Here is a 24219-nt window from a genome sequence, read left to right on the forward strand (position 1 = left end):
CATCTTCTTTTAATACTTCCTGGATCATTTCATATTCTGTCGAAAGCATCTTTGATTATAGCAACTCGAGGTTTGAATTTGTTCTTCAGTTCCTGGAGCTTAAGATATGCTGAGCAAGTTCGGCCCTTTTGATTTTCTGACTCTAGCTCTTCGCACATTTCATTGTAATATTTTACTTTGTCATCCCGTGCTGCCTTTTGAAATCTTCTATTCAACTCTAGTATCTTGAATTCTTCCTTGTGCTTTGGCTTCTCTGTGCTCCAGTGCAATTTTCAGAGTCTCTTAGAGTTTGTTGATAATAAATAGTGTTTTCAGCTGTAAAAAAAAATAAATAAATAAAATAAAATCTACTGTCAATCTCCAGAGTACTGAAGAGTAGTAAGGCCAGTTCAAAGACTTAGGCGTGCCTGTTGCAAATCATGGTACTTTCATTTGTTTCCTATGCACTGAAATGACAACAAATAAGGATGACAGGAGGAGGATCAATGCCTCTGAGTTGTCATATTCAGGAGAAGTACTGAACATTTCATGGACTGCCAAGAGAACAAACTTACGTCTTGCATAAAGTGCGACCAGACTGCTCATTAGAGGCAAGGACAGTTTGTAAAACTTGGTCTCACAGACTTTGGGCATGTTGTCAGGAGGGACCAATCCTTGGAAAAAGACATGATGCTGGGGAAGCTGGAATGTCAGAGAGAAAGAGGGGAAGAGCCTCAACAGGATGGACTGACACAGTGACTGTGACAGTGAGTTCCAGCAAATCAGGAATCGTGAGGACAGTGCAGGAGAGAGGAAGATTCAGATCCTTTGTTCACAGGGTTGCTACGACTTGTAGGTGACTCTAGACACATTCTTTAATTCAGCTGCGATAGATTCATACATCAAAAAAACAAAAATCTACTACTATTGGTTTGATTCCAACTCAGAGTAACCCTTAGTGTTACAGAGTAGAATTGATCCACAGGGTTTTCTAAGGATGTCTTCCCACTGTTAAAACTGGATTAGGTAAACTGGGACAACTAGTCACACTAATCTGCAAAGTGGGCACAAGAACCCCTACCATGAAAGGTATGGCAAGCATGCCATATCCCCAAGGACCCGCTTAAACTAGGGTGGGGGGACTAGAGGGAGACAAAGAATAGTTCTTGGAGAGGGACATTATGCTTGGGAGGGTGGAATGACAGCGCAAGAGAGGAAGACCCTGGATGAGATGGACTGACTCAGTGACTGGGGTAATGGGGGTAGGTGTGTCAGTGATAATGAGGTTGACTCAGGATAGAGCAGGGTTCAGAGCTGTTGTACACAGGTTCGCTATGAATCACAGGAGACTCGACAACCCATAACAACAACAACAAAAAATTTTATCTTCATTTGTAAGAGATTATTCAGCAATTTAAAATTAATCACCACAGGTGCTATTTTGGTCGATACACAGCAGCCTGACACAAAAGACTGTAATGAGGGCTACACTGTATTGTGCTACAAAGCCTGTAGGACACAGCCTAGTAAATTGTAAAAGACCCCTAAGTGATTATTTCTGTTGTTGTTGTTAAGTGCCGTTGAGTCGTAGACGACTTATAGCGACCCTATGAAAGAAAGACCTGAATGTTTGTGTGACTTGCATCCTTTCTCCACGTTCATAGTTTCCAGAGGCAAGCTATTTCAGAAGTGGATACCACTCCTGCTTCCAAGCTTGTTTTAATCGGGAAGCTCCACCAAACTCTGCCCGCCTTGGGTAACCATTATCACATTTACCATATCACAGTGTTCAGCATCACAGCGACCACAAGTTACCTCTATACAGCAAATGGACAGACCAGTGCTATACCACTTAGAAGAATGTTTGACCAAAACCAATTAAAACGAGAAAAGCCTTTTCTCTTCCATTTTGGACTTCCATTGGCTCGACTCTGTATGATGGCACTCTTGTTTTGGATGAGGGTCTGTGTAGATTGTTTCTTTGTTCAAGCCTCTTGTTTAGAGTCAATAAGACCTCCAGGAGGGCAGTCGTATTTAAGGCTAAGCCATTGTCTCCATTTAGGAAACTGGGTGAAGCAAGAGGACTCTGTAAGATGGGCTCATTTGTTTTGGTTGAGGGTCATTGTGGAATGTTGTGGGGTTTTTGGTTGGTATTATTATTATTATTAAAACCTCTTGTTTAGAGTCAACAAAACCTTCTGAAAGGCCCTTATTTTTAATAAGTCAGGTCTGAGGGCTTATCTTTTAATCCTTTGCTGCTATGTTTTGGAGGAACCTTCTTCTAAGTCGTACAGCACTCTTCTGTCAATTTGCTGTGCTGAGGTAACCTCGGTTTGCTGGGATGATCAACCTTTTACCACTGGTGTCTCAAAAGCCATAATCGCTGCCCAAAGTGGACAGTGTTTGGTGGAGCTCCCATTTTTAAGACAGAAGTGATCATGTCTATTATTAATATTACTATTAGCAATGTTACACCCTTACAGTCAAAGCAAACAAACAATATACCCTCATTTCTTTTGTATGTTGTTGGTTGGTGATGCTGGTCATCCAGTTGGCTCCAACCTTATGTATAAACTGAAGGGAATGCTGCCCAGTCCTGAACCACCTCATAATCATGGACATGTTGAGTTCATTGTGACAGGCACTGTGTCAATCCATCACACTGAGGATTTCCCTCATTTTTGTTGAACCTCTGCTTTATAAAACAAGATTGGATGGTTACCAGGGATGGTAGGAGCGGGAGAGGGGAGCAGAAATTAATAAACAGATTTTGGGTGAAGGGAAAGGCAATATACATTAAGACATTTCTCAGACATTATAATTAAGTAATCAATGTACAAGTGTGATGTCATATTCTACTAATTGTTTTCTCCTGGTGACATGAACTAAGTAAGTCAAAGTCTCTCTATTCTTGTTTTTAAGGAATTTCGTCTACGTTATTTTTTCTAAGTATTTCTACAACTGGTTCTCCTGACAGTCCATGGTATATTCAGAATCAGAAGGTCACAAAATCTCTGTCCTGCTCCAGGCTGAACAGAGACTCACTGGAGCCTGAATTTCATCCATAAGCAGAGACATTATAGACTCCTTGAGGACAGCTACTGTGCTTTCTTCTCCTGAGTCTCTCAGCCCATGCTGATGCTGAAGAGAGGGAGGGAGGAGGCGTCAGGCTCAGGCGTGACCATGAGAGGAACTTCACAGGACAGGAGCGTCTGAACCGGGGCAGAAAGACAGGCTGACAATTTGCCCAAATGTCATGGAGTGAAATGGAAACAGCAAGAACTCAATTTGGGGATAAAAACAGCAGAAGTAACACAAGGAGGGAGGTCTGAATTAAGCAAGTGGCCCACAAAATGGGCAAGTGAAGCGAACAAGATTACAGAAAGCTTTGGCAAAAATTTGACTTCAGAGAGTGATAAAAGATTATAGTAAACCAGACAGAATCCACATCTTCATATATTTCCATGGGAAACATCCAAAATATGTTTGCAAATAGCAACTTTCCCCATCTGTTACAGTGTTGATGTATTTTCTCAAGAAAGAGCTGAGACCAGTAAGAGGCCCATTGCCCTGCAAAACAATCTTCTGACTAGGCCTGGTCCTCTGTCACTCATATCTATCTGACTTTTCTTAGAAATCCCTGTAGAAAGCCTGGCTCAGATTTTCCAAACTGAGCAAGCTGGAGAACCTCCTTCACCAGCCATCACTCAGACAAGCACCCAAAGGAAAAGTTGTTGCCAGGAAGTCAGAACAGACTCATAGCAAACCTTTCAGAAGCTGTAAGTGCACAGGAAGAGAATGCCCACCTTTCTCCCATGCAGCTACTGGTGGATTTAAACCTCTAAGAGAGGCTTCATCGTTGGCTGCACTGCACTCTCCCTATATATGCAGGAGCAACAGAGTGAGAGGGACAGTGAGCGATCCTAGCACCATGGCCTGATGACTTGTGCTGTCATATCCTTACATCGTGTGCATAAAAAGCACTCCTTGATTCCTTACAAAAATACTCACTGGGCACTTCCTTTGGACTGGGCACTATCTAGGCAACCGTGAAGTCTAAGCAGATCTAGAGCTGACCCGCCAGCAGGTTTTCAGGGGCAGTTAATCACACAAGAGGAGAATGTCCATCGTCCCATGGATCAGCCAGCCAGTGGATCTGAACCACATGCTTCAGGATTGCAGCTCAGCTTCTTATCACTAGGCCTCCAGAGCTTCCTAGGCACTAGATAGAGCTGATAGATTATAATAGAACAAGTAGTTACTACAATTGGGTAGGAGGGAGTAAGGAGGAGTCATTGTTTAGGGGGCATCCACTTCCTAAATAACATGCCTCCAGAAACTCCATGAACTTTGAGAAATGTCAATAGTTATAGAGGGGCTTCAGGCCTTTTGTTCATAGGGTCGCTATGAGTCATGCTTGACTTGATGGCAATCAACAGCAAGAAGTCTGTTTCAAGGGATGCAAAAATCACACTGGTGATGGTTGTATTACACGTTTCAAATAATGATTGTCACAGAATTGTACATGAAAAAGGGCTGAAAGAATAATATTGTGTTATACAGATTTTTACAACAATTTAAAAAGAAATTAGAAGATTATGATCCCACCATCATGGGGCTGTGTGTGTACCCAGTCTAAAGAAAATTTATCCAACAGAATGTAGAAAGTATCAAACAATAGCATTAATATGTTGTTGTTGTTATGTGCCGTTGAGTCGTTTGCGACTCATAGCAACCCTATGTACAACAGCCCTAAACTCTGCTCTGTCCTGTGCCAATCGCACCATCTCCGATACACGCATCCCAATTACCCCAGTCACTGAATCAATTCACCTCATAGAGGGCCTTTTCCCCCTGCGCTGTCCAGTCCCTCCTTACAACATGTCTAAAGTATGTTAGACAGAGCCTCAGAATCCTTGCCTCCAAGGAGCCACCCGGTTTGACCCTTTCCAGGATTAATCTGTTTGTTTTCCTAGCAGTCCATGGTACCCTCAATACTCTTCTCCAGCACCACAGCTCAAAGGCATCAATTCTCCTTCTATCCTCCTTAGTCACTGTCCAATTCTCTGATGCATAACAAGTGATTGCAAAGACCATGGCCTGTATCAGACGCACCTTAGTCTCCAAAGAGACACCATTGCTCTTCAGTACTTTGGAGAGGTCCCTAACAGCAGACTTTCCCATGGCAATACGTCTTTTAATTTCCTGGCTACTGGTGCAGAGAGTGTTGACTGTGGAGCCAAGCAAACTAAAGCTGTGAACAATCTCAATCTCTTCACTTGGTCGTGCTAATGAGAAACCTATACTTGGACCAAGAGGCTGTCGTCAGAACAGAACAAGGAAACACTGCATGGTTCAAAATTGGGAAGGACGTATGCCAGGGATGTGTCCATACCTTTTCAACCTGTATGCAGAACAGATTATCTGGGAGGCTGGGCTTTATGAGGAGGAATGTGGAGTCAAGATTGGTGGAAGATCTATCAACAGTCTGTGTTATGCAGATGACACAACCCTGCTCGCTGAAACTGAGGAGGACCTGAAGCACTTGCTGCAGAGGGTCAAGAACTGCAGCCTCCAATATGGATTGAGGCTCAATGTCAAGAAGACAAAGATTCTCACCACTGGGCCAATTGGCAGCATCAGGATAGATGGTGAAGAGATTGAGATTAATATCATATGCAAGTAAAATTTTATTCAAGATAATTCAAAGATTCAAAGATTGCTGGTTCAATAGGGAACCGCCAGAAATTCAAGCTGATTCAAAAGAGAGCATGTATCAAAGGATATCGCTGTTGATACATACCAGAGCTTGGCTGTAGGCAGAGAACACTGGCAAGATGTCTACTTGTGCTTTACGGACTATGCAAAGCCATTCAGCTCTGTGGATCATAACAAATTCATGGATAATATTGTGAAGAGCAAGAATTCCAGAACTCTTAATTGTGCTGATATGGAATCCACATAGTCCAAGAAGCTACCACCGAAACAGACCAAAAGGTTTTGTATAGTTTAAAAATCAGGAAAGGTGAGCATCAGGCCTGGATCCTTTCACCATCTTTATTCAGTCTGAATACTGAATACAGAAGGTGGTCTATATGAAGAAGAACATAGTAACAGAATAAGAGGAAGACTCACTTATAACCTTCAAGATGCAGATAATCCAAACTTGCTTGTTGAAAGCACAGAAGACTTGAAGCACTTACTGGAGATGAAAGACTATAGCCTTCAGTAAAGGTTACGATGCAATAGCACAAAAGTCTTCACAATTATACTAATAAAAAACTGCATGACAGTAAAGTCAAAATTGAAATTGTCAAGTGTTTCATTACAGGGTTCACACTCAACATCCATATAAGTAGCAGTCAAGAAATCAAACAATACAGGGAGCTCTGATGGCCTAGTGGCAATAAGCTGCACTGCAATACCGAAGGTGTGCAGTTCGAATCCACCAGACGCTCCACTGGAGAAGGAGGAGCAAGAAAGGAGGGTCTTCCTCCTGAGCTATCCATCCACCCTTCCGAGCATGATGTCTTTGTCCAAGGACCGGTTTCTCTCAGCCACGTGTCCAAAGTGAGTGACGCAGAGCTTCAAAATCCTAGCCTCCAGAGAGAGGCTTGGTTTTACCTTCTCTAAGACAGACTTATTTGTTTTCTTGGCTGTTCATGGTATGTTCAAGACTCTTCTCCAACACCACAACTCAAAGGCATAGATTTTTTTGTCATCCTTAGCCATTGTCCAGCTCTCTGATGCACAGCAAATAATAGTAGCAGGGTAATAACTCCTTCTAGTTTCTGATAAATGGCACGCACACCAGGCACATAATTATGCGTATAAAATTTAAAAGAGTTCATGCTTACCCTGAAGCTCAACTGTGACCACTGGAACTCAAGGAAAGAACCTCTGCAAATGGTAAGAACTACCATAAACAGAAACAAAAAGTAGACAAAGGCAGAGAAGACTGAGGTAACTACAAAGTATACTACTAAAAGAGGGCTCATTTTCTGAATAAGGAGACCTGGTGTCACAAATGGTTAAGTGTTTATCTGCTAAGCAAAACGTTGGCAATTTAGACTGTATACTCAGCTGCTCTTTGGTTAAAAAAACCAAAAATGTAAGGGAGCTCTACTGGCCTAGTGGCAAGAAGCAGCACTGCAATCCTAGAGGAGCATGGTTCAAATCCCCCAGATGCTTTGCTGGAGAAGGAAGGACAATCTCTTTCTGTACCAGTAAGATCCTATTTGACGGTACACAAAGAAAGAAAGAATAATAAAATTTTTTAAAAATTTAAAGACCCCAAAAATGAAAAAAAAAAACCCTGGCAATCTGCTCCCATCAAGACGGCAGTCAAGGCAACCCTCTGAGGCAGCTCTACTGTCACACAGAGTAGCTATGAGCCTCAATCAACTCCACACCACCTAACAAGGAGAACAACTTGTTAATGTCACTTTTAAAACCCTCAAACTCACTGCTGTCTGAGCTTCGAGAACTGACTCATGCTGACCCTCCGTGTTTCCGAAGCTGTCAATCACACCACTTTCTCTCACACAGTCAGTGGTGAATTCAAATCACCTAGAGGTGTCAGCAGAGCTCCCTTAAATATATAAAGGTACCTATCATTTAATAGTAAAAGACAAAAATGAAATGTGAGTTGCTCTTGGACTTACGAACTCACATTTAAATAACATAAAAGAATTGTAAACAAAACAAGATACTAGGTTTCATCTACCGGATTAGCAAAGATGAAAACTTCTAAAGAAACATTGTATTGGCAAAGAAAAGAAAAACAGGCACCTCCATAATAAGCAGGAGTTGAGACCACCAGAAAGAAGGCAGTTTTTATCAACAATTGAAACAGGCAAACCTTTCAGTCTAAAACCAGGAATTTGTCTCTTAGATTTATTTTAACCATTTACCAAGTATTAAATGGACATTGATATTTACCATTGATATTTACCACAACTCTGCCACATATAATAGAAAATCATATAAAACTTAATAAATGTCCATCAACAAGGAATGGCTAAATATATATGTCACCTCCATACCATGGAAACCTACATGAATTAAAAAAATAAATAAATAAAACACCAATGCAACAATTCTGTAGCAGCTTTAACTAAAGATGTTCGAGACATATTGCTCTGTGGAAAAAAGCAAGACACTGAACAGCATGTACAGTATAAAAATATATCCGTCTATACCTCTCCATTCACAAATGTGTCTGTATGCTTGTATGCACATAGAGAATCTCTGGAAGGACACACAGGGCACTAGACAGGAAACCATTGTCTGCAGGGAGGAGAAGCAGGTGCCTAACGAGAACAGGTGGGTTAGCTCTTCACCACACACCCACCTGAAACCAGCACATCTTAATCATGTGACTGAATTAACTATTCCAACACTTCACACTTAAAAATACACAGAAAAGACTAAAAATATAAAATAATCTGGTAACTGAACTTCTTCATAGATAGTGAGAAGAGAAATAAGGTTTTATGACACAATGGTTAAGTGCCCAGCTGCTAACAGAAGACTGATCATTTCAACACACCTGGTACCAGCAGTCAGGAAATCAAGGGACACTCTGCCTTGGGCAAGTCAGCTGTCAGGGACTTCTTCAAAATGCTGAAAAGCAATGATGTCAGTTTGAGGACTAAGGTGTGTCTAATTCAGTCCATGGTATTCTCAATCACCTGCTATTTAACAGAGAACTGGGAAATGAACAGGAACACTTTTGTGCTGTGGTACTGGAGAAGGGTACTGAATATCCCATGGAATGTAAAAAAAAAACAAACAGATATATCTTAGAAAAGATGCAGCAAGAGTTCTTTGAAGGCAAAGATGGCGAAGTTTCATCTTTCCTATTTTTGGCTATGTTGCTAGGCAAGGCTATTCCTTGGAAAGAGATATCATGCGTGAACAGATGGAGGGTCAGCAAAGAAGAGGACAAGATGGATTGACACAATGACTTTAACAGTGGGCCCTAGTGTGTCAGAGACGATAAGGATGGCACAGGATAGGGCAGGGTTCAGGTCAGCCTTTCATAGGGTCACTATGAGTCAGGCATACTCGACTCAAGGCTACCTAACAACAATAAAAGGAGCTCTGAGAGATCTGCTTCCAACATATGTTGTTGTAGTTGTGTACCACAGAGTCAGAACCGACCCACAGCTGACCCTCCAGAGGGTTTTCAGAGGCATGAAAGGAGATTGGCCCCCATCTTTCTCCTGTGAGGAAGCTGGTGGTCTCAAACTACATGCCTTCATGATTGCAGCAGAGCTTCTTGCCACAAGGCCACCAGAGCCACCTTCCAACATAAGAGGCAGTCCTAATCCATCACTTTAGGTCAGAGTCACTCTGGGTCAGACTGAGTCAGAAATAGGCTCACTGCATTCAACAGAACAAGAGTAAGGGAAGAAGATTGCTAAGAGATGTCCTAACCCAAGAAGTCTTCATCTGTCTGTCTGTCCCTAATTAGGTTATGCTAACAGAGAAACGCCAATATACACCCAAAATTTGCTCTAGCTGACATTAATCTGATTTTCTATAATTCTTCCAACAGGTTTTCCTACAAATGAAGAGTGACTAGGAGGAAGAGGGGAGGATCTCTCCCCAGAAAGGCACCAAATCAGCTGTTGAGTTGATTGCAACTCATGGTGACCCATGTGTGTCAGGGTAGGACTGTGCTCCACTGAGTGATCTATGGGGTGGTCTATGTGTGTTTGCAGAAGCAGGTCACCAGGACTTTCTTCAGAGGCACTTCTGAGCAGATTCACACTCCCACCCAGCCTTCAAGGAGAATTAGTGCTCACAAGTCGGCTGAGGGGTCAGCCTCCTCTGGGACTCCTCGAGCCCATGTTTCATCCCCTTCTGGTGGTCATTTTACCTGCCAGCAGCGCCCCATTTAAGAGAGTGAAATACAGTGGAGGTCAACCCTTGGAAGTGACCAGAGGCTTGGATAAATGGAGGAAGAGATCTCAAAGTTTAGCTAAAATAAGACTCAGAGATTATCTATGGGTTTCAATCAGCTCAAATGGCAGGACATTCAACTACCATGAATAATCACGAATAGGCTGCTAAGTATGAACTAACTAACACACGCACACACACTCTCTCTCTCTCTCTCTCCGCCCCATTTCCTCCCTCACTATTCCCACCCCTCCTTTCTAGGAGGACAGCTGGGCTGGGTAAACAGACCACTGTTTTGCAACAGCCAGCAGTGAGTGGAACTCTAGGGTCTCACAGAGGTGAATCAGAGTCGGCTTGTACAGAAACCAAGCCTAGTGCCTGTGCTTGAACACCTGCAGGGAAAATGTGGGGTTGTACTCCTCTTTGTGGGCATGCTTCTGCACTGTTGTGCCGACTCAAAGGCACCCTTTGAAGTCCATGGGACCGGAGTCTCAATAAGCACTAAGAATCAAGCCCTACATGCCAATTTCCATCATTCACAAGTACTTCAAAAAGATGAGGCAGGGCAGGAAGTTCAAAAGGAATGTGCCTGCCACTGTGGCATGTAATCTCGGAAATTATAGGCACTGCCTTGTCACACACGGCACTCAGAGCAGGTGCGTTTGCCAAACGCCTCCGTCTTGCCAAGACGTCCCTGCTGAGGAATAATGGGAATTTCCAGTGCTCTAAGCGTGTCTCGTTCCTCAGAGCTATTACCTCGAAATTTCTCATGCTCAAAAAAATACAGGATTTAGCACCTGTTTGTTTCCGAAATACTTCCAAAAAGCAGATTTGCCAAAAGGCCACCTCTAAATTTAGTCATATTCGCTGCCCTGCACAACATAGTAAACTGTATTTTTAGTAACTCCTTCACTCCAGGTAGTTGGCACTGTCGTGCTCAAAGCATGATTACTGGCAACTTACAAAGCAGGCAACCCTTATTTCCAGCACAAAAATAGCTCCAATGAAAGAAATCATTTTAATACTGAGGTGTTTTATTGGTGTTTTGTGGTTGGTTTTTGTTTTTTTGTTTGTTTGGTTTTTTTTACTAAGGGTTAGAACAATACATTCAAGCATGGTAACCAATCATTTTAGGTACTCAATTTTGCATCGTAGACTGCTGGTTCAATCACCAAAGAAGGTCACGGTAGCATCAACTCTATTTCTTCTGGCAGTTTTGCCTGCAGCGCAGTCTGCCAACCAGACTAGCTCTATGCCTCAGATAGGTCTAAGCTTTCCTTTTACAAGTTTTCACCTGATGCTGTTGTTGTGTTTAGGTGCCCTTGAGTCCAGTACAACCCACAGAGACCCTATGAACAAGAGATCTGAGCCCTGTCCATCTGTGCCATCCTCATCATCTCTGACACAATAGAGTCCACTGCTGAAATCACCATGTCAGTCCATCTTGTTAAGGGTCTTCCTCTCCTTTGCTGACTCCATCTTTCCAAGAATGATGTCCCTTTCCAAGGAATACCTGCCCCTAGCTATATATCCAAAGTATGAAAGACAACGCTTTGCCAAGCTTGCCTCCAACGAACACCGTGGCTGCACTCTAAGACATATCTGTTTGTTCTCTGGCAGTCCATGGACACTCAGCATTCTTCTCCAGCACCACCACGCAAAGGCTTCAATTGTTCTTTTATCCTTATTCATTGTCCAGCTCTCTGATGTATATCAGGTGACTGAGAAGATCATGGCCTGAGTCAGGCACACCTTAGTCTTCAAGTTGACATCATTGCTCTGGAGAAGTAGCTGACAGTAGACTTGCCCAATGCAATATGTGTCCTGATGTCCTGATTGCTGGTACCACGGGTGTTGATTGTTTATCCAAGCTTTCAACTAGATTGCATCAATTTAAAGTAAGTAAATAAATATAATAATAGCCTAGATAGTGCTGGTGGCCTTGTGGTAAAGAGTCAGACTGCAAATTCAAAGGCACATGGTTTGAATCCACCAGTGGCTCTTCAGGACAAAGATAGGGAATTTCCGTCTATGCAATTAATTATAGTCTTTGAAAACTTGCTGGAGGGTCATCTAAGAGTTAATTCGAACTTCACTGCATGTATGTGCTATAAAGGAGCACTAGTGAGTGTTATGATCTGCTAAACAAAAGGTCAGCTTTCAAAGCTTCTAGTCACTGAAGGGTCAGCTATGAGGTGGTTCTAGCTGCACAGCATCTAACAGTTGCTCTGGAGGTGAAAGATGAGTAATCTCCTACCATACAGATTTATCCACAATGGAGGCTGCCAAGTATCACACTTGACTCAAGGCAATGGGTTTGGTTTTGGATTTCGATATGCCATAAAGATGCCTTGGTGACACAGTGGATTAATACCAGGCTGCTAATCACAAAGTCAGCGGTCTGAACTCACCAGCCACTCTTTAGGAGATGAGGGAGTCTGCTTCTGCGGAAATCCAAAGCCTTCGAAACCCTAAAGGAAAGTTTTATTGTGTCCAAAATGGATTCAGAAAAGACTCTGAAAATTATACCAGAGCATCAAGAAGGCAAAACAAAGGGGAAAGATGGTGATGTAAAAGAGCTGAACAGAAGACTGCAAAAGGCAGCTTGAGAAGACAAAGCAAAGTATCAGAACTGAATGTGAAGAGAGCTGGAATTCAGGATGACAAAGGGAAGAACTCACTCAGCATTTCTCAAGCACAAAGAACTGAAAAACAAATTCAAGTCTCGAGTTGCAATAAATACTGAGAGATCCTATGGGCCAAATCTTGAATGATCCAGGAAGCATTTTAAAAAAAGAGGATAGGACTACATAGAGGCCCTGTACAAAAAAGAATTGGTTAATGCTGAAATATTTCAGGAAGTACTATATGATCAAGAGCCAATGGTGACCAGAAGAGAAGTTCAAGCTGCACTGAAGAAATTGGCAAAAACTAAGACTCCAGGAATTGACAGGGGTACCAACTGACATGTTTCAAATAACAGATGCTGCCATAAATGTGCTCGTTAGCCTGTACCAGGAAATGTGGAAGGCAGCTGCCTGGCCAACTAACTAGAAGAGATTCTTATTTGTTCCCATTCCCAAGAAAGGTGATCCAACAAAATGGGGAGATTATCAAACAATTCCATTAATATGGCATGTAAGCAAAATGAATGCTGAAGATCATTCAAAAACAGGGAGAAGAGTATATTCATAAGAGAACTGCCAGAAGTTCAGGCTGGGTTTAGAGGAGACTGAGGCACCAGTGACATGTCAGATGGATCCTGGCTGAAAGCAGAGATACCAAAAGATGGTGTATTTATAGTTTATTGACTACACAAAGACATTTGATTGTGTGTGGATCATAACAAATTGTGGCTAACTTTAAGAAGAATGGGAATTCCAGAATACTTAATTGTATTCACATGAAACCTACACCTAGGACCAAGAGGCTGATGTCTGAACAGAACAAGGAAACATCATATGGTTTAAAATTGGGGAAAGTATGCATTAGGTTCGTACCCTTTCTCTATGCCTATTCAATCTTGTATGCTGAGCAAATCATTTGAGAATCTGGACTCTAAGAAGAAGAATGTGACATTGGGATTGGAGGAAGTATCCACAATCTGTGTTATACAGGTGACACAACCTTATTTGCTGCAAGTGAGGAGGACTTAAAGTACTTGCTGCAGAAGATCCAAGACTATAACTTTCAATATGGATTACATTTCAACATCAAGAAAGCAAAATTCTCACCACTGGACCGATAGACAACATCATGATAGATGTAGAAAAAAAATTCAAATTGTCAATGGCTTTCTCTTACTTGGATCCACAATCAACATACTTGGTATCAGCGGTAAGGAGATCAGGAGATATACTGCATTGGGAAAGTCTGCAGTCTAGTGCCTCTCCAAATTACTTCAGTCAGTCTCAGGATTCAGGCACATCTGATTCAGGCCATGGCCTTTTCAATCACTTGCTATGTATCTGAGAACTCAAAATGAATAAGGATGACAGAAGAATTAATGCCTTTGAGCTGTGGTGCTGGAGAAAAGTACTGACTATCCCATGGACTGCCAAAAGAACAAACAAACATGTCTTGGATAAAGCAAAGCCAGAGTGTTCCTTGGAAGCAAAGATGATAAAGTTATATCTCACACACTTTGGGCATGTTGTTAGGAGAGGCTATTGCATGGAGAGGGACACGATGCTCAGAAAGGCAGAAGGTCAGCAAAAAATAGGAAAACCTCAACCAGATGGGGCTCAAGTATGTCTGAAATAATAAGGATGGCACAAGATAGCGCAGGATTCAGATCTCTAGTTCATAAAGTTGCTGAGTCATACTCAACTCAAGGGCACCTAACAACAACAACATAGGATTCTTGTAAGTTGGGACTGACTTAGCAGCAGTGGGCTGGGTTTGGGTGTTGGTGTGTGTCCTAATAAGGATCAATTAGAAAGCAATTGGTTTAATGTTCTGGTTATCCAAAAAAGCATACACCTCAAGAAAAGAGGAAATGTGAGGGCAGAGGCCTTCCTCGGTCATTCACGTCACCCACTGAAAGGGCCACTGAAGGTCTGATGACTCCCTCTCTCCAGGCCTTTTCCTGAAGGAATTTCCAGAAGGAATGTCCCCTTGGAAGTAACACTTCTCTGGGCCCCAAAGTTCTCTTAATAGCTCACCTTTTAAAAGAATGTAAGGTTGCTATTAACCTGGAGTTGACTCAATCTTTGTTTTGGCCTTGGGAAGGCAATATCTGCACTGAAAGTGCGGACGGAACTCATTAACGCTGCAGATACTTCCTTCCCAGGCAGAGGCATGCACAAAAAACATTTTAATCTCTATAACCTGCTAAAATCCAAATCTATTAGTTAAGCATTAAAGCTGCTGGATTTGGAAGGTAAGTGCTATGAATGCCACCCATTGTTTCTTTAAAGCTAGCAATTGAGCGTGCTAAAAATCCAGATTCCTCGGGACACCTGCTTTCCTGGTGCACAGGTTCTCACAGATCCTCAGAGCTGGAAAGAGAGAATTGGGGGGAAACCCACCAAGCTGGCTGCCCCTGAGTAATCAAGTGGGTCCCGATTCACGGAAGCCACCTGGGTGTCAGAACAGAACTGTGCTCCATGGCCCAGAAGTACACTGCCAGACCTTTCTTCTGATGTGGTTCTGAGTGGACTTAAACCTGCAGTCTTTCAGTCAGCTGCTGAATGAGTTAATCCTTTACAATACCCAGGGACTCAGGATCAGAAAAGCCAAGGAGTTTTTCCACATGAATAACCTACCCCTTTCCACACCCTCCTCTACTTTGAGAACCACCACCTTGAACTAGATCAAATCAACTGACTCACTGAAATAGTTGCCTGTCCCTACAACATTTCCATGATACATCTTCAAGGATATGAATATGTACGACTAAGCACAATTAATAACAGTGCATCTAAATTCCAAAATCAATCTCCATAATAGTCTATGTGTTTCCTACTGCCAAAGGGGCCCTTTAGAGTAGTGAGAGAAGATCTTCACCCTGAAACCTACAGCGTCCCTTTTCAGCAGGAAGTAGCTAAGAGAATACGCCATCCCCTTCTCCTTATGAATCAGGGTGAAGTCTCTCTCAGGGAGGAGTGATAGGTAATGGCAAAGGACACACTAACAAAGGAAATTAATCAGAACTGGCTTTGACAAGCACTGCGGCAACTGGACAATTTTTTTTTTGGCAGTTGGACAATTAAAACAGACATTCAAGGGGGGACAAAAAAAGAAGAACGAACTGGGGAGGAGGGTAGAGAAAATAGTGCAACAATGAATGAATGAAAACCCAAAATCTCTGTAAATGTTCATTAAAACTAATAAAATTTAATAAAAAAATAAATAGTTGCCTATCCAATGAATAACTCCTCCCATTGTTAAAGGAAGCTCTGTTGGTGTACTGGTAAGGAACTGCACTGGCAATTCAAAGGCTTGTGGTTCAAATCTACCAGCTGCTCTGTGGGAAAAAAATAGGCCATCACTTCTTGTGCAATTTACTGCCTCTGAAAACCCACTGTAGGGTCAGTTCCAACTCAAAAGCACATAAACAACAACAACAATGCATTGGTGAAGCGTTGTATGAAAGGAGAAGTTTAATACTCTCCTTGACAAGGATGGAAGAGGCCCTGAGGCACTAGACAGTCATATGGTTAAGACATTGTCACCTCCTTTGAGGCATTTAAACACTGTTTCAGACTTCCGGAGGCTAGGGGTTAAGGAGTCATGCTAACAAACAAAAGGAAGTTCAAATCCACCAGCTGCTCTAAGGAAGTAAGAAGGGCAATCTCCTTCCGTGTGACTTGTAATCTCTGAAAACCCACTGGAGGGTCAACTATGAGTCAGTTCTGAGGTGACAGCACATAATAACCACCCGCAGTTGATAGGTGGCAGGTCAGAAAAAGAAAGGAAGACCCTCAAGTGAGATGGATTGACACAGTGACAGCACCAATGGACCCATGCATGTGGGAGATCGTGGCAATGGCACAGGACAGGGCAAGGTTCTGATCTGTGCTTCACAGGCTGGCTCTGAGTTGTAGTTGACTCAACAGCACCTAACAACAACATATTGTTGACATGAGTTGTCATAATTTAAGTAGAAACTATAGAACAATATCATTGATTTCACATGCAAGCAAGATTCTACTGAAGATCATCCAAAAACGACTAGAACAACACATCAGCAGAGAACTGCCAGAAGTCCAGGCTGGGATTAGAAGGGGTCGTGGTACTAGGGATATTGTAGCTGATGTTAGATGGATCTTAGCTGAAAGCAGGGAATACCAGAGGAATGCAGAGAAATGTCTATCTGTGTTTCATTGACTATGCAAAGGCGTTTGACTGTGTGGATCATAAAAAATTGTGGCTGACTCTGAAAAGAATGGGAATCCCAGAACACTTGATCATGCTAATGCGAAACCTATATTGATCCAGGAGGCACTCATCAGAACAGAGCAAGGAAATACTGTATGGTTCAAAATTGGGAAGGGAGTACACCAGGGATGCGTCCGGTCTCCGTACCTTTTCAACCTGTATGCAGAACAGATTATCCAGGAGCCTGGGCTCTATGAGGAGAAGTGTGCCATCAGGATTGGTGGAAGATCTATCAACAATCTGCGATATGCAGATGACACAACCCTGCTTGCGGAAAGTGAGGAGGACCTGAAGCGCCTACTGCAGAGGGTCAAGGACTGTAGCCTCCAATATGGATTGAGGCTCAATGTCAAGAAGACAAAGATTCTCACCACTGGACCAACTGGCAGCATCAGGATGGATGGTGAAGAGATTGAGATTGTTCACAGCTTTAGTTTGCTTGGCTCCACAGTCAACACTCTTGGCACCAGCAGCCAGGAAATTAAAAGATGTATTGCCATGGGAAAGTTTGCTGTTAGGGACCTCTCCAAACTACTGAAGAGCAATGGTGTCTCTCTAGAGACTAAGGTGTGTCTGATACAGGCCATGGTCTTTGCTATCATTTGTTATGCATCAGAGAGTTGGACAATGACCAAGGAGGATAGAAGGAGAATTGATGCCCTTGAGCTGTGGTGCTGGAGAAGAGTATTGAGGGTACCACGGACTGCTAGGAAAACAAACAGATTTGTCCTGGAAAGGGTTAAACCGGGCAGCTCCTTGGAGGCAAGAATTCTGAGGCTCCATCTAACATACTCTGGACATGTTGTAAGGAGAAACTGGTCCTTGGAGAGGTAATCGGGATGGGAGTGTCAGAGACAGTGTGATTGGCACAGGACAGAGCAGAGTTTAGGGCTGTTGTACAGAGAGTCGCTATGAGTTGCAAGCAACTCAACGGAACATAACAACAACAAACAAGATGGAAGAAGGGTCTGAGCACACAGGGGTGCTCTAGGCCCCTCATTTGAGCTTGAGTTGGGTGAAGAGCCCTGTATTTCAGTGCTCTCAGCACCAAAGCAGATGCCCTCCAACAGACAGATTCAAACTAATAATAGTGGCCCCATGTATGTCCAAGTAGACCTGTGTTCCACTGGGGTGTCAATAGCTGATTTTTCCAGAAGTAGATCATGAGGCTTTTTACTGAAGTGCCTCTGGAGAGACTCAAACCACCAACCTTTCAATACAGTGAACACAGTAAGTATGTGCACCACCCACGGACTCCCAGGCCAGCACAAAGTCCCAGAACCCAGCACACAGGGTTGGGGCTGCACTCTGACTGCATCGCTGGGACAGTTCAGCCTAGGCCAACAGCTTATGTTATGGAGCAAAAATGCACTGGTGAGAATCGGGAGGCACAACACTAGAGCACATGGAGAGGAGCCAGGAGACGCTGTAATGTTTGCCATTATGCTGTCAGCATAAAGCCTCATCTCTTTCTGCTAAGTTTAGAGAGGAAATACACACGCCAGTCTGGGTCCTATACGTTTCAAATGAAAACAAACTTCTACTATCCGTGCCAAAAGAATTTATACAGAGACACAAAAAAGTGAGCTCACTGTAATTAGCTAGCAAACTGGCCTCGCCGCATGTGCAAAACCCGAACAGACGGAGAAGAGCTGGTTGGAAAGACCATTTTAAAGCAAAGAGTAAACTGTGTTTTGCTCCCTTTTGACTAGAATCAGGCTCGGAGAGGGTTCTTTTTTTTTCTTCTTTTTCTTTTTTGAAGAGTTACTCAATTCAGTGAGTTCAGGCTGAACACTCCCTTTTTGCATAGAAATTCAGACAAGAGGAACTTTTTAAACTACACATCCTAACCCTGCTTACCCCAAACAAAGGAGAGTCCTGCGAGCCACTGCAAGAATAGAGGACAGATTAAAAGGGTGCGTGAGACTTGTGCTCCGATGCACAGGATTTCAGGAAAAAGCGCAGACGGGAAAGGAAACAGAGTGAGGCTAAGACAGGCGGGCAAGGCACACTCAGCCCTGCAACCAGAGGTCTTAGCATTCCTGGGGACTCCCGGGCTCCACAGTCCCAGAAGAACTCAGGTCACAGGGTAGATAACTATGGTCTCAAAGCACGTGCTCAGCTAGGAAGTCGTGCTTTCTCTCTTCCCTCCCTTGCAGCAACTACTATCTCAACCAGTGCTGACCAATCCCTATTCTAGGGGGTACCTTGATTCTGAGATAACCACAAGCTTGGGCTTGTCTCTCAGGTTGGGGTGACCTGGTGCCTGGGGTACTGCCCAGCCCCAGGGCTCTCACCTCGAAAGTAAGTCATCTTGGATTTCTTCTCAGAACTAAATTACACCTTCGATTTACCTGGGCCTCGCTGGCAAAGGTTCACGACCCTCTAACTTCTAACAAGGCTGGAGGGGGTGCCCCTCTAACTGCCTGAGGGTCTTCCTTTGCTGTGCTCTCTTCTAGAAAGTTAAGAAGGTATATCTTAACCTCTGAAGTCTGTGGATATCAATATGGAATTTTCTGTAACTATTATAAGAACTGTCCTTTACTGCAAGGGGTTGGGGGCTAGAAGGTTTGGAGGAATGGAGGAGGAAAGAGTGGGGATTAGGAGGGGAGATTTAGGAAGGGCAGTAAGAATGGGTGGGGTAGAGTGGTGGGTGACAGAGAAATGCAAAAGTGGCAAAAGTGGGTGGATAAAGAGGTACATGTTGAGAGATGGAAGAAGGGAGAGGTGGGTATGAGGCGACATGTGAAAGCCCCTCACTTAGCACCCGAGAAAGTTCCTCTGCAGCAAGGCAGAGAAGTTCTTGGCTTCTCACCTTTCCCTGGCCGAGAGACAGAAAGGAATGTCCTTGTCTTCTGTGACCCCTAGCCCTCCCCCTGGATCCTGGAGAGGAGTCTGACTCTAAAGGTCTCCAAAAACTAGCTTTATGATAGCCTCTTGCCTTTCAGCGTTTGGCCTCACTACTCCAGTCCTGTTTCTGCACTAATTTGTGGCCCCTACTGGCGAGGCAGCAACTGGTTCAAGTGTGTCAGAGATGATAAGGACACAGGCTAGGACAGGGTTCACATCTGTTGTTCATAAAGAAGACTGTCTTGAGGAGTAAGACACTGTGATGCAATCCCAAATGGTTCAAACCCACCAGTCGCTCCACGGGAGAAGGACGAGCAATCTCCTCCCTTGCGATTAACTACCTCTGAAAACCCGCTGGAGGGTCAGCTATGGGTCGGTTCAGATTCAACACAACAGCAGCAAATGTCAAGGAGAGCACGCGCGCCCCCCCCACACACACACACACACACACGTTCAGATGTCCGCCAGGCGGCGCCCTTCTAAGGCGCAGAAAGGCTGTTCTCCAAGGCGCGCGGATAAATTGGCTGCTAGAGGGGGCTGACCCCAGATCACCCATCAGAAAAGGCCAGGTGCCCCAGCTACAAGGACCTGTGCACAACTGGATCGACTCCTCAAATTTTAACTGCATGGCAAAGCCAGGATGGAGGTTAGGCGGATGGCGCACGGGCTCCCGCCACAGTGCTCCCGGCAGGACCCTCTCCCGGCCATCCCCAAATCGGAGGGTGGAGCCCGGGAAGCTCACCTTCTCTCCAGTCAGCACGTGCAGCCCCTCGCGCACCTTGGCGAAGGAGCCCTCGCCCAGCTTCCTGCTGCCGATGAGGTAGTTGCCCACGCGCTTGTGGTGCTGGAAGTCACGGAGCCGTTCGCGGGGCACGCCGCTCACCCAGGCGGGCAGGAAACTTCCCTCGCAGGCCGCCGCCGGCCTGGCCGCGTCCTCGCCGCCGCTGACCCCCGGCGCCGCCGGCTCGCCCAGGAGCCCGTCCCCCGCCGCTGCCGGCATCGTGCTCGCCCGCGCCGGGCAACCCCGGGTCTCAGCTCCCGCGCTCGCGGCTCCTCCTCCGACTCCCGGCTCCTCCCGCCGCCGCCCGGCCCCGCCCGACCGGAGTCTCCGCGCCCGATCCGAGGGTCCCCCGCGCTGCCAGGCGCTGCGCAGACAATAGCGGCCGCCCTGGAGCCCCGCGAGCCAGGCAGCCGGGACGCGGGAGCCCGCTTCTCAGAAGTTCTTGCTCAGTGGGTCCTCTGGGCCCCTCGCAGGACACCGAAACCTCTCTCTCCCTGGTCCCGTCCAGAAGGCGCAATGACAGTCACCCGTGCCAGCCGCGGTTAACCGCGCTGGCCGGACAGGGCAACAGGGCGCAATCCGGTGCCGCGGTTCCCGGCTCTCCACCGCCGCCTGGCCCCGCGGGCTCGGGCCGCTCGCTCGCTCCCAGCCGTGCGCCCCGCGGGCCGCTCCCGCCCTACAGGCTCGTGCAGCGGGCTGCAGGCGCCCTCTGGAAGGAAGCAGAAGAAAGCCCCATTCAGTTTGAATTTGCAGAAATTTAATCCGGTCGCAGGCGGCGGGAACAGATGCGAGCTCCACTCCGCAGCCCGTGCACTTTCAAATCCCTCGTAGCCCCTCCTTCCCCGCGCGCCACAGCCAAACTCGACCCTCGTTGGAGGGGGCAGGGCTTGCGGAGGGAGCGGCCGAGTGGGCGGGGGAACCACCTGAGCGCCAGACGCGGGGACACTGGCGGCCTGAGGGGACCGCGAGCCGCCGGAGTTGAGCGCTTTCAGCTGTGTCTTTTCGCCTGTATTCTGGGGCTTGGGCTGCCTGAACCTTTGAGTAGTGAAATCTCCAACTGAGTGCGAGAGCGAAGGCAATCCGGAGCCTTATGGACTGAACTGTAGATCGGGTACCTGGTGCCCGGGTCAGGGCTCCGCTCGCAATGGGGCCCTCTGAACCTGGGCGGAAGGATGGATGGATGGATGGATGGATGGATGGATGGATGGATGGATGGATGGATGGATGGTTGGATGGATGGATGGATGAACGGGGAGATGGCAGGGCGTCTTCCCGAGCTCCTGCGCAGACCGGATTGCTGGGTTGGAGGAGTAGCAGCAACAGTAATAGTAGCTGCAGCAACGTAGGAAGCTGGGCTGTTGCTACCTCTGCATGTACGTTTACACTTTCTTTGGTTTCCATTCAAATGATGCCCATGATTGCAGGATGAGATAGACTCGCGCTCGCGGCTGCTGGAGGCTTTTGTTCTGTGCGTGCTGTGACTGAGCTCATTCCCTGGGAACAATTGCAATTGCATTCACGACTCTGACCCTCTCTGGAATCCTCAACGTCCTCTTAAAACCTAAAACGAGCTCAACTGTGACGGAGTAGGCGGAGGCTACATGTTATTGTTGTTAGATGCCACCCAGCCAGTGCCAACTCTTAGCGACCCTACAAACAGAAGGAGACATTACCTGGCTCCTGCACGATCCGAATGAGCTTTGCCATGTTTGAACTCATTGTTGCAGCCTCAGTGCTGCACGTCTCTTTGAGGCTCTTTCTCTTTTCACGGACCCTCTACTCTAAGCATGATGTCATTCGCTCCTGATAAAGAGAGGAAATCATGCCCTAGTGTTTCAGGAGCACTCTAGGTGCATTTCTTCCCAGACAAAATTGTTTCTTTTTCTAGCAGTCTGTGATACAGTCCATACTTTTCGCCACCATTATGATTCAATGCTTTGGTCTTCCTTTGTCACTGTCTAGCTTTTACCTGCGTACGAGGTATTTGAAAATCCCACGGACTGGGTCAAGCTAAGTATCAGGAGGCATTTACAAAACAACGTGCTTGCTACCTGTTGAGCAGCCAGATAAGAGACTCCAGCAGTCAAGGCAAACTAACCTCTGATCACACGTCAGAGTTGAAAAGGAAGATTTCTGACTCCTTCCTGATTCCTTTGTTTACTGCACAGTAAAAAGAGAACCTCCACCCAAAAGGGAGAGTGAGGTGGAGAAGGGTGTGCAGAAGACAAGAAGCAGGCATCTTAGAGACTCTCCTGCCCGTCCAAAAACTGACCCAGGGAATGACTTTAAAAAGGTCTACTTTTCAATATGCTGCTCTACTGTCAGGGAGCTCTGGTGGCCTAGTGGTAATAAACTGTGCTGCAGTCCAAAAAAAGCGCCTTTTAAATCCACCAGTTGCTCTTTGGGAGAAGGATGGGCAAATCTCCTGGAGAGAGGGGAACCCACTGGAGCTATGAATCAGTTTCCACTTAACAGCACACAACAGCTCTGGAATCAACTGTAGGAGCCTCGGTGGCCAGGGACTAAAGTGCCTGGCTGCTAACCAGAAGATGGGTAGTTCAAACCCATCAGTCATTCCTCTACTGGAGAAAGGCATGGCAGTCAGCTTCCATAAAGATTTCAAACACGACCAACAAACACTTGAAGAAATGCTCATTACCTATTCCACAAAACAACAGCTCATTGTCATCAAGTCAGAACTGACATAGCTGACACTCCAGTGGGATTTCAGAGGCTATAAATCACACCAGTACCTTCAATCTGGACATATACTAACTATTTAAAGTGCTGGACTCTGAAGAAGAATGTTGCATGAGGATCAGAGGAAGTCTTATCCAAAACCTGCAATATGCAGAAAGCACAGCTTTGCTTGTTAAAAGTGAGGGGGATTTGAAACCCTTGCTGCAGAAGATCAAAGACACAACCTTTAATATGAATAACATCTCAACATCAACAAAAGAAAACGTCTCACCACTGGACCATAGGCAACATAATGATAAATGGAGGGGAAAAAATTGAAATAGTTGATTACTTCATCTTACTTGGATCCACAAGCAACACACTTGGTACCAGCAGTCAGGAGATCAGCAGACATATAGCACTGGGAAAGTCTGCAGTCAGGGACCTCTCAAAATTACTGAGGAGCAGTGATGTCAGTTTGAGGACTAAGGTGCATCTGATTCAGTCCATAGTGTTTTCAATCACTTGCTATGCATCTAAGAACTCGACAATGAATAAGCTTGGCAGAAGAATAATTGATGCCTTTGAGCTGTGGTGCTGGAGAAGAGTACTGAATATCCCATGGACTGCCAAAAAGAACAGGCAGATATGTCTTGGATAAAGTACAGCCAGTGTACCTTGGAGACAAAGATGATAAAATTTCATGACATATTTCGGTCATGTTGTTAGAAGAGTCTTTTCCTTGGAGAGATACATCATGCTTGGGAAGGTGGAGGGTCAGCAAAAGAGAGGAAGACCCTCAACCGCATAGATTGACACAGTAACTGCTATAATGGGCTCAAGTGTGTCAGAAATTATGAAGATGGCACAGGATAGGACTGGGTTCAGATCTGTTATTCATAGAGTTGCTATTGGTCATTCTTGATTTGATGGTACCTAACAACAACAATAACAAATCATACAACAAGAGATTGCCCACCTTTCTCTCAAGAAGCAGCTGTTAGATTAACTGTCTGCCTTTGGGTTAATAGTGCAACTCCTTAAACATTAGGCCACCAGAGCTCCCTATTATCTGTTGTTACATGCTATCAGGTCAAGTCAGGACTGAACCTTGTCCCATCCTGTGCCATCCTATCATC

General features: G+C 45.1%; 1 protein-coding gene across 1 annotated transcript in view; it reads right to left on the minus strand.

The window, feature by feature from the left end:
* HUNK (hormonally up-regulated Neu-associated kinase) overlaps positions 1-20620 on the minus strand; it is a 193908-nt gene extending 173288 nt beyond the window's left edge. The window contains exon 1 of the mRNA XM_006886755.1: positions 20363-20620. Within this exon, the coding sequence (XP_006886817.1) occupies positions 20363-20620 (258 nt within the window). The remainder of the gene's footprint in view (positions 1-20362) is intronic.
* Between the last annotated feature and the right edge of the window lie 3599 nt (positions 20621-24219).

The sequence above is a fragment of the Elephantulus edwardii genome, unplaced genomic scaffold (genome assembly GCF_000299155.1).
Source record: "Elephantulus edwardii isolate Elephantulus edwardi_28Jun2011 unplaced genomic scaffold, EleEdw1.0 scaffold00051, whole genome shotgun sequence".
In the NCBI taxonomy this organism is placed as follows: domain Eukaryota; kingdom Metazoa; phylum Chordata; class Mammalia; order Macroscelidea; family Macroscelididae; genus Elephantulus; species Elephantulus edwardii.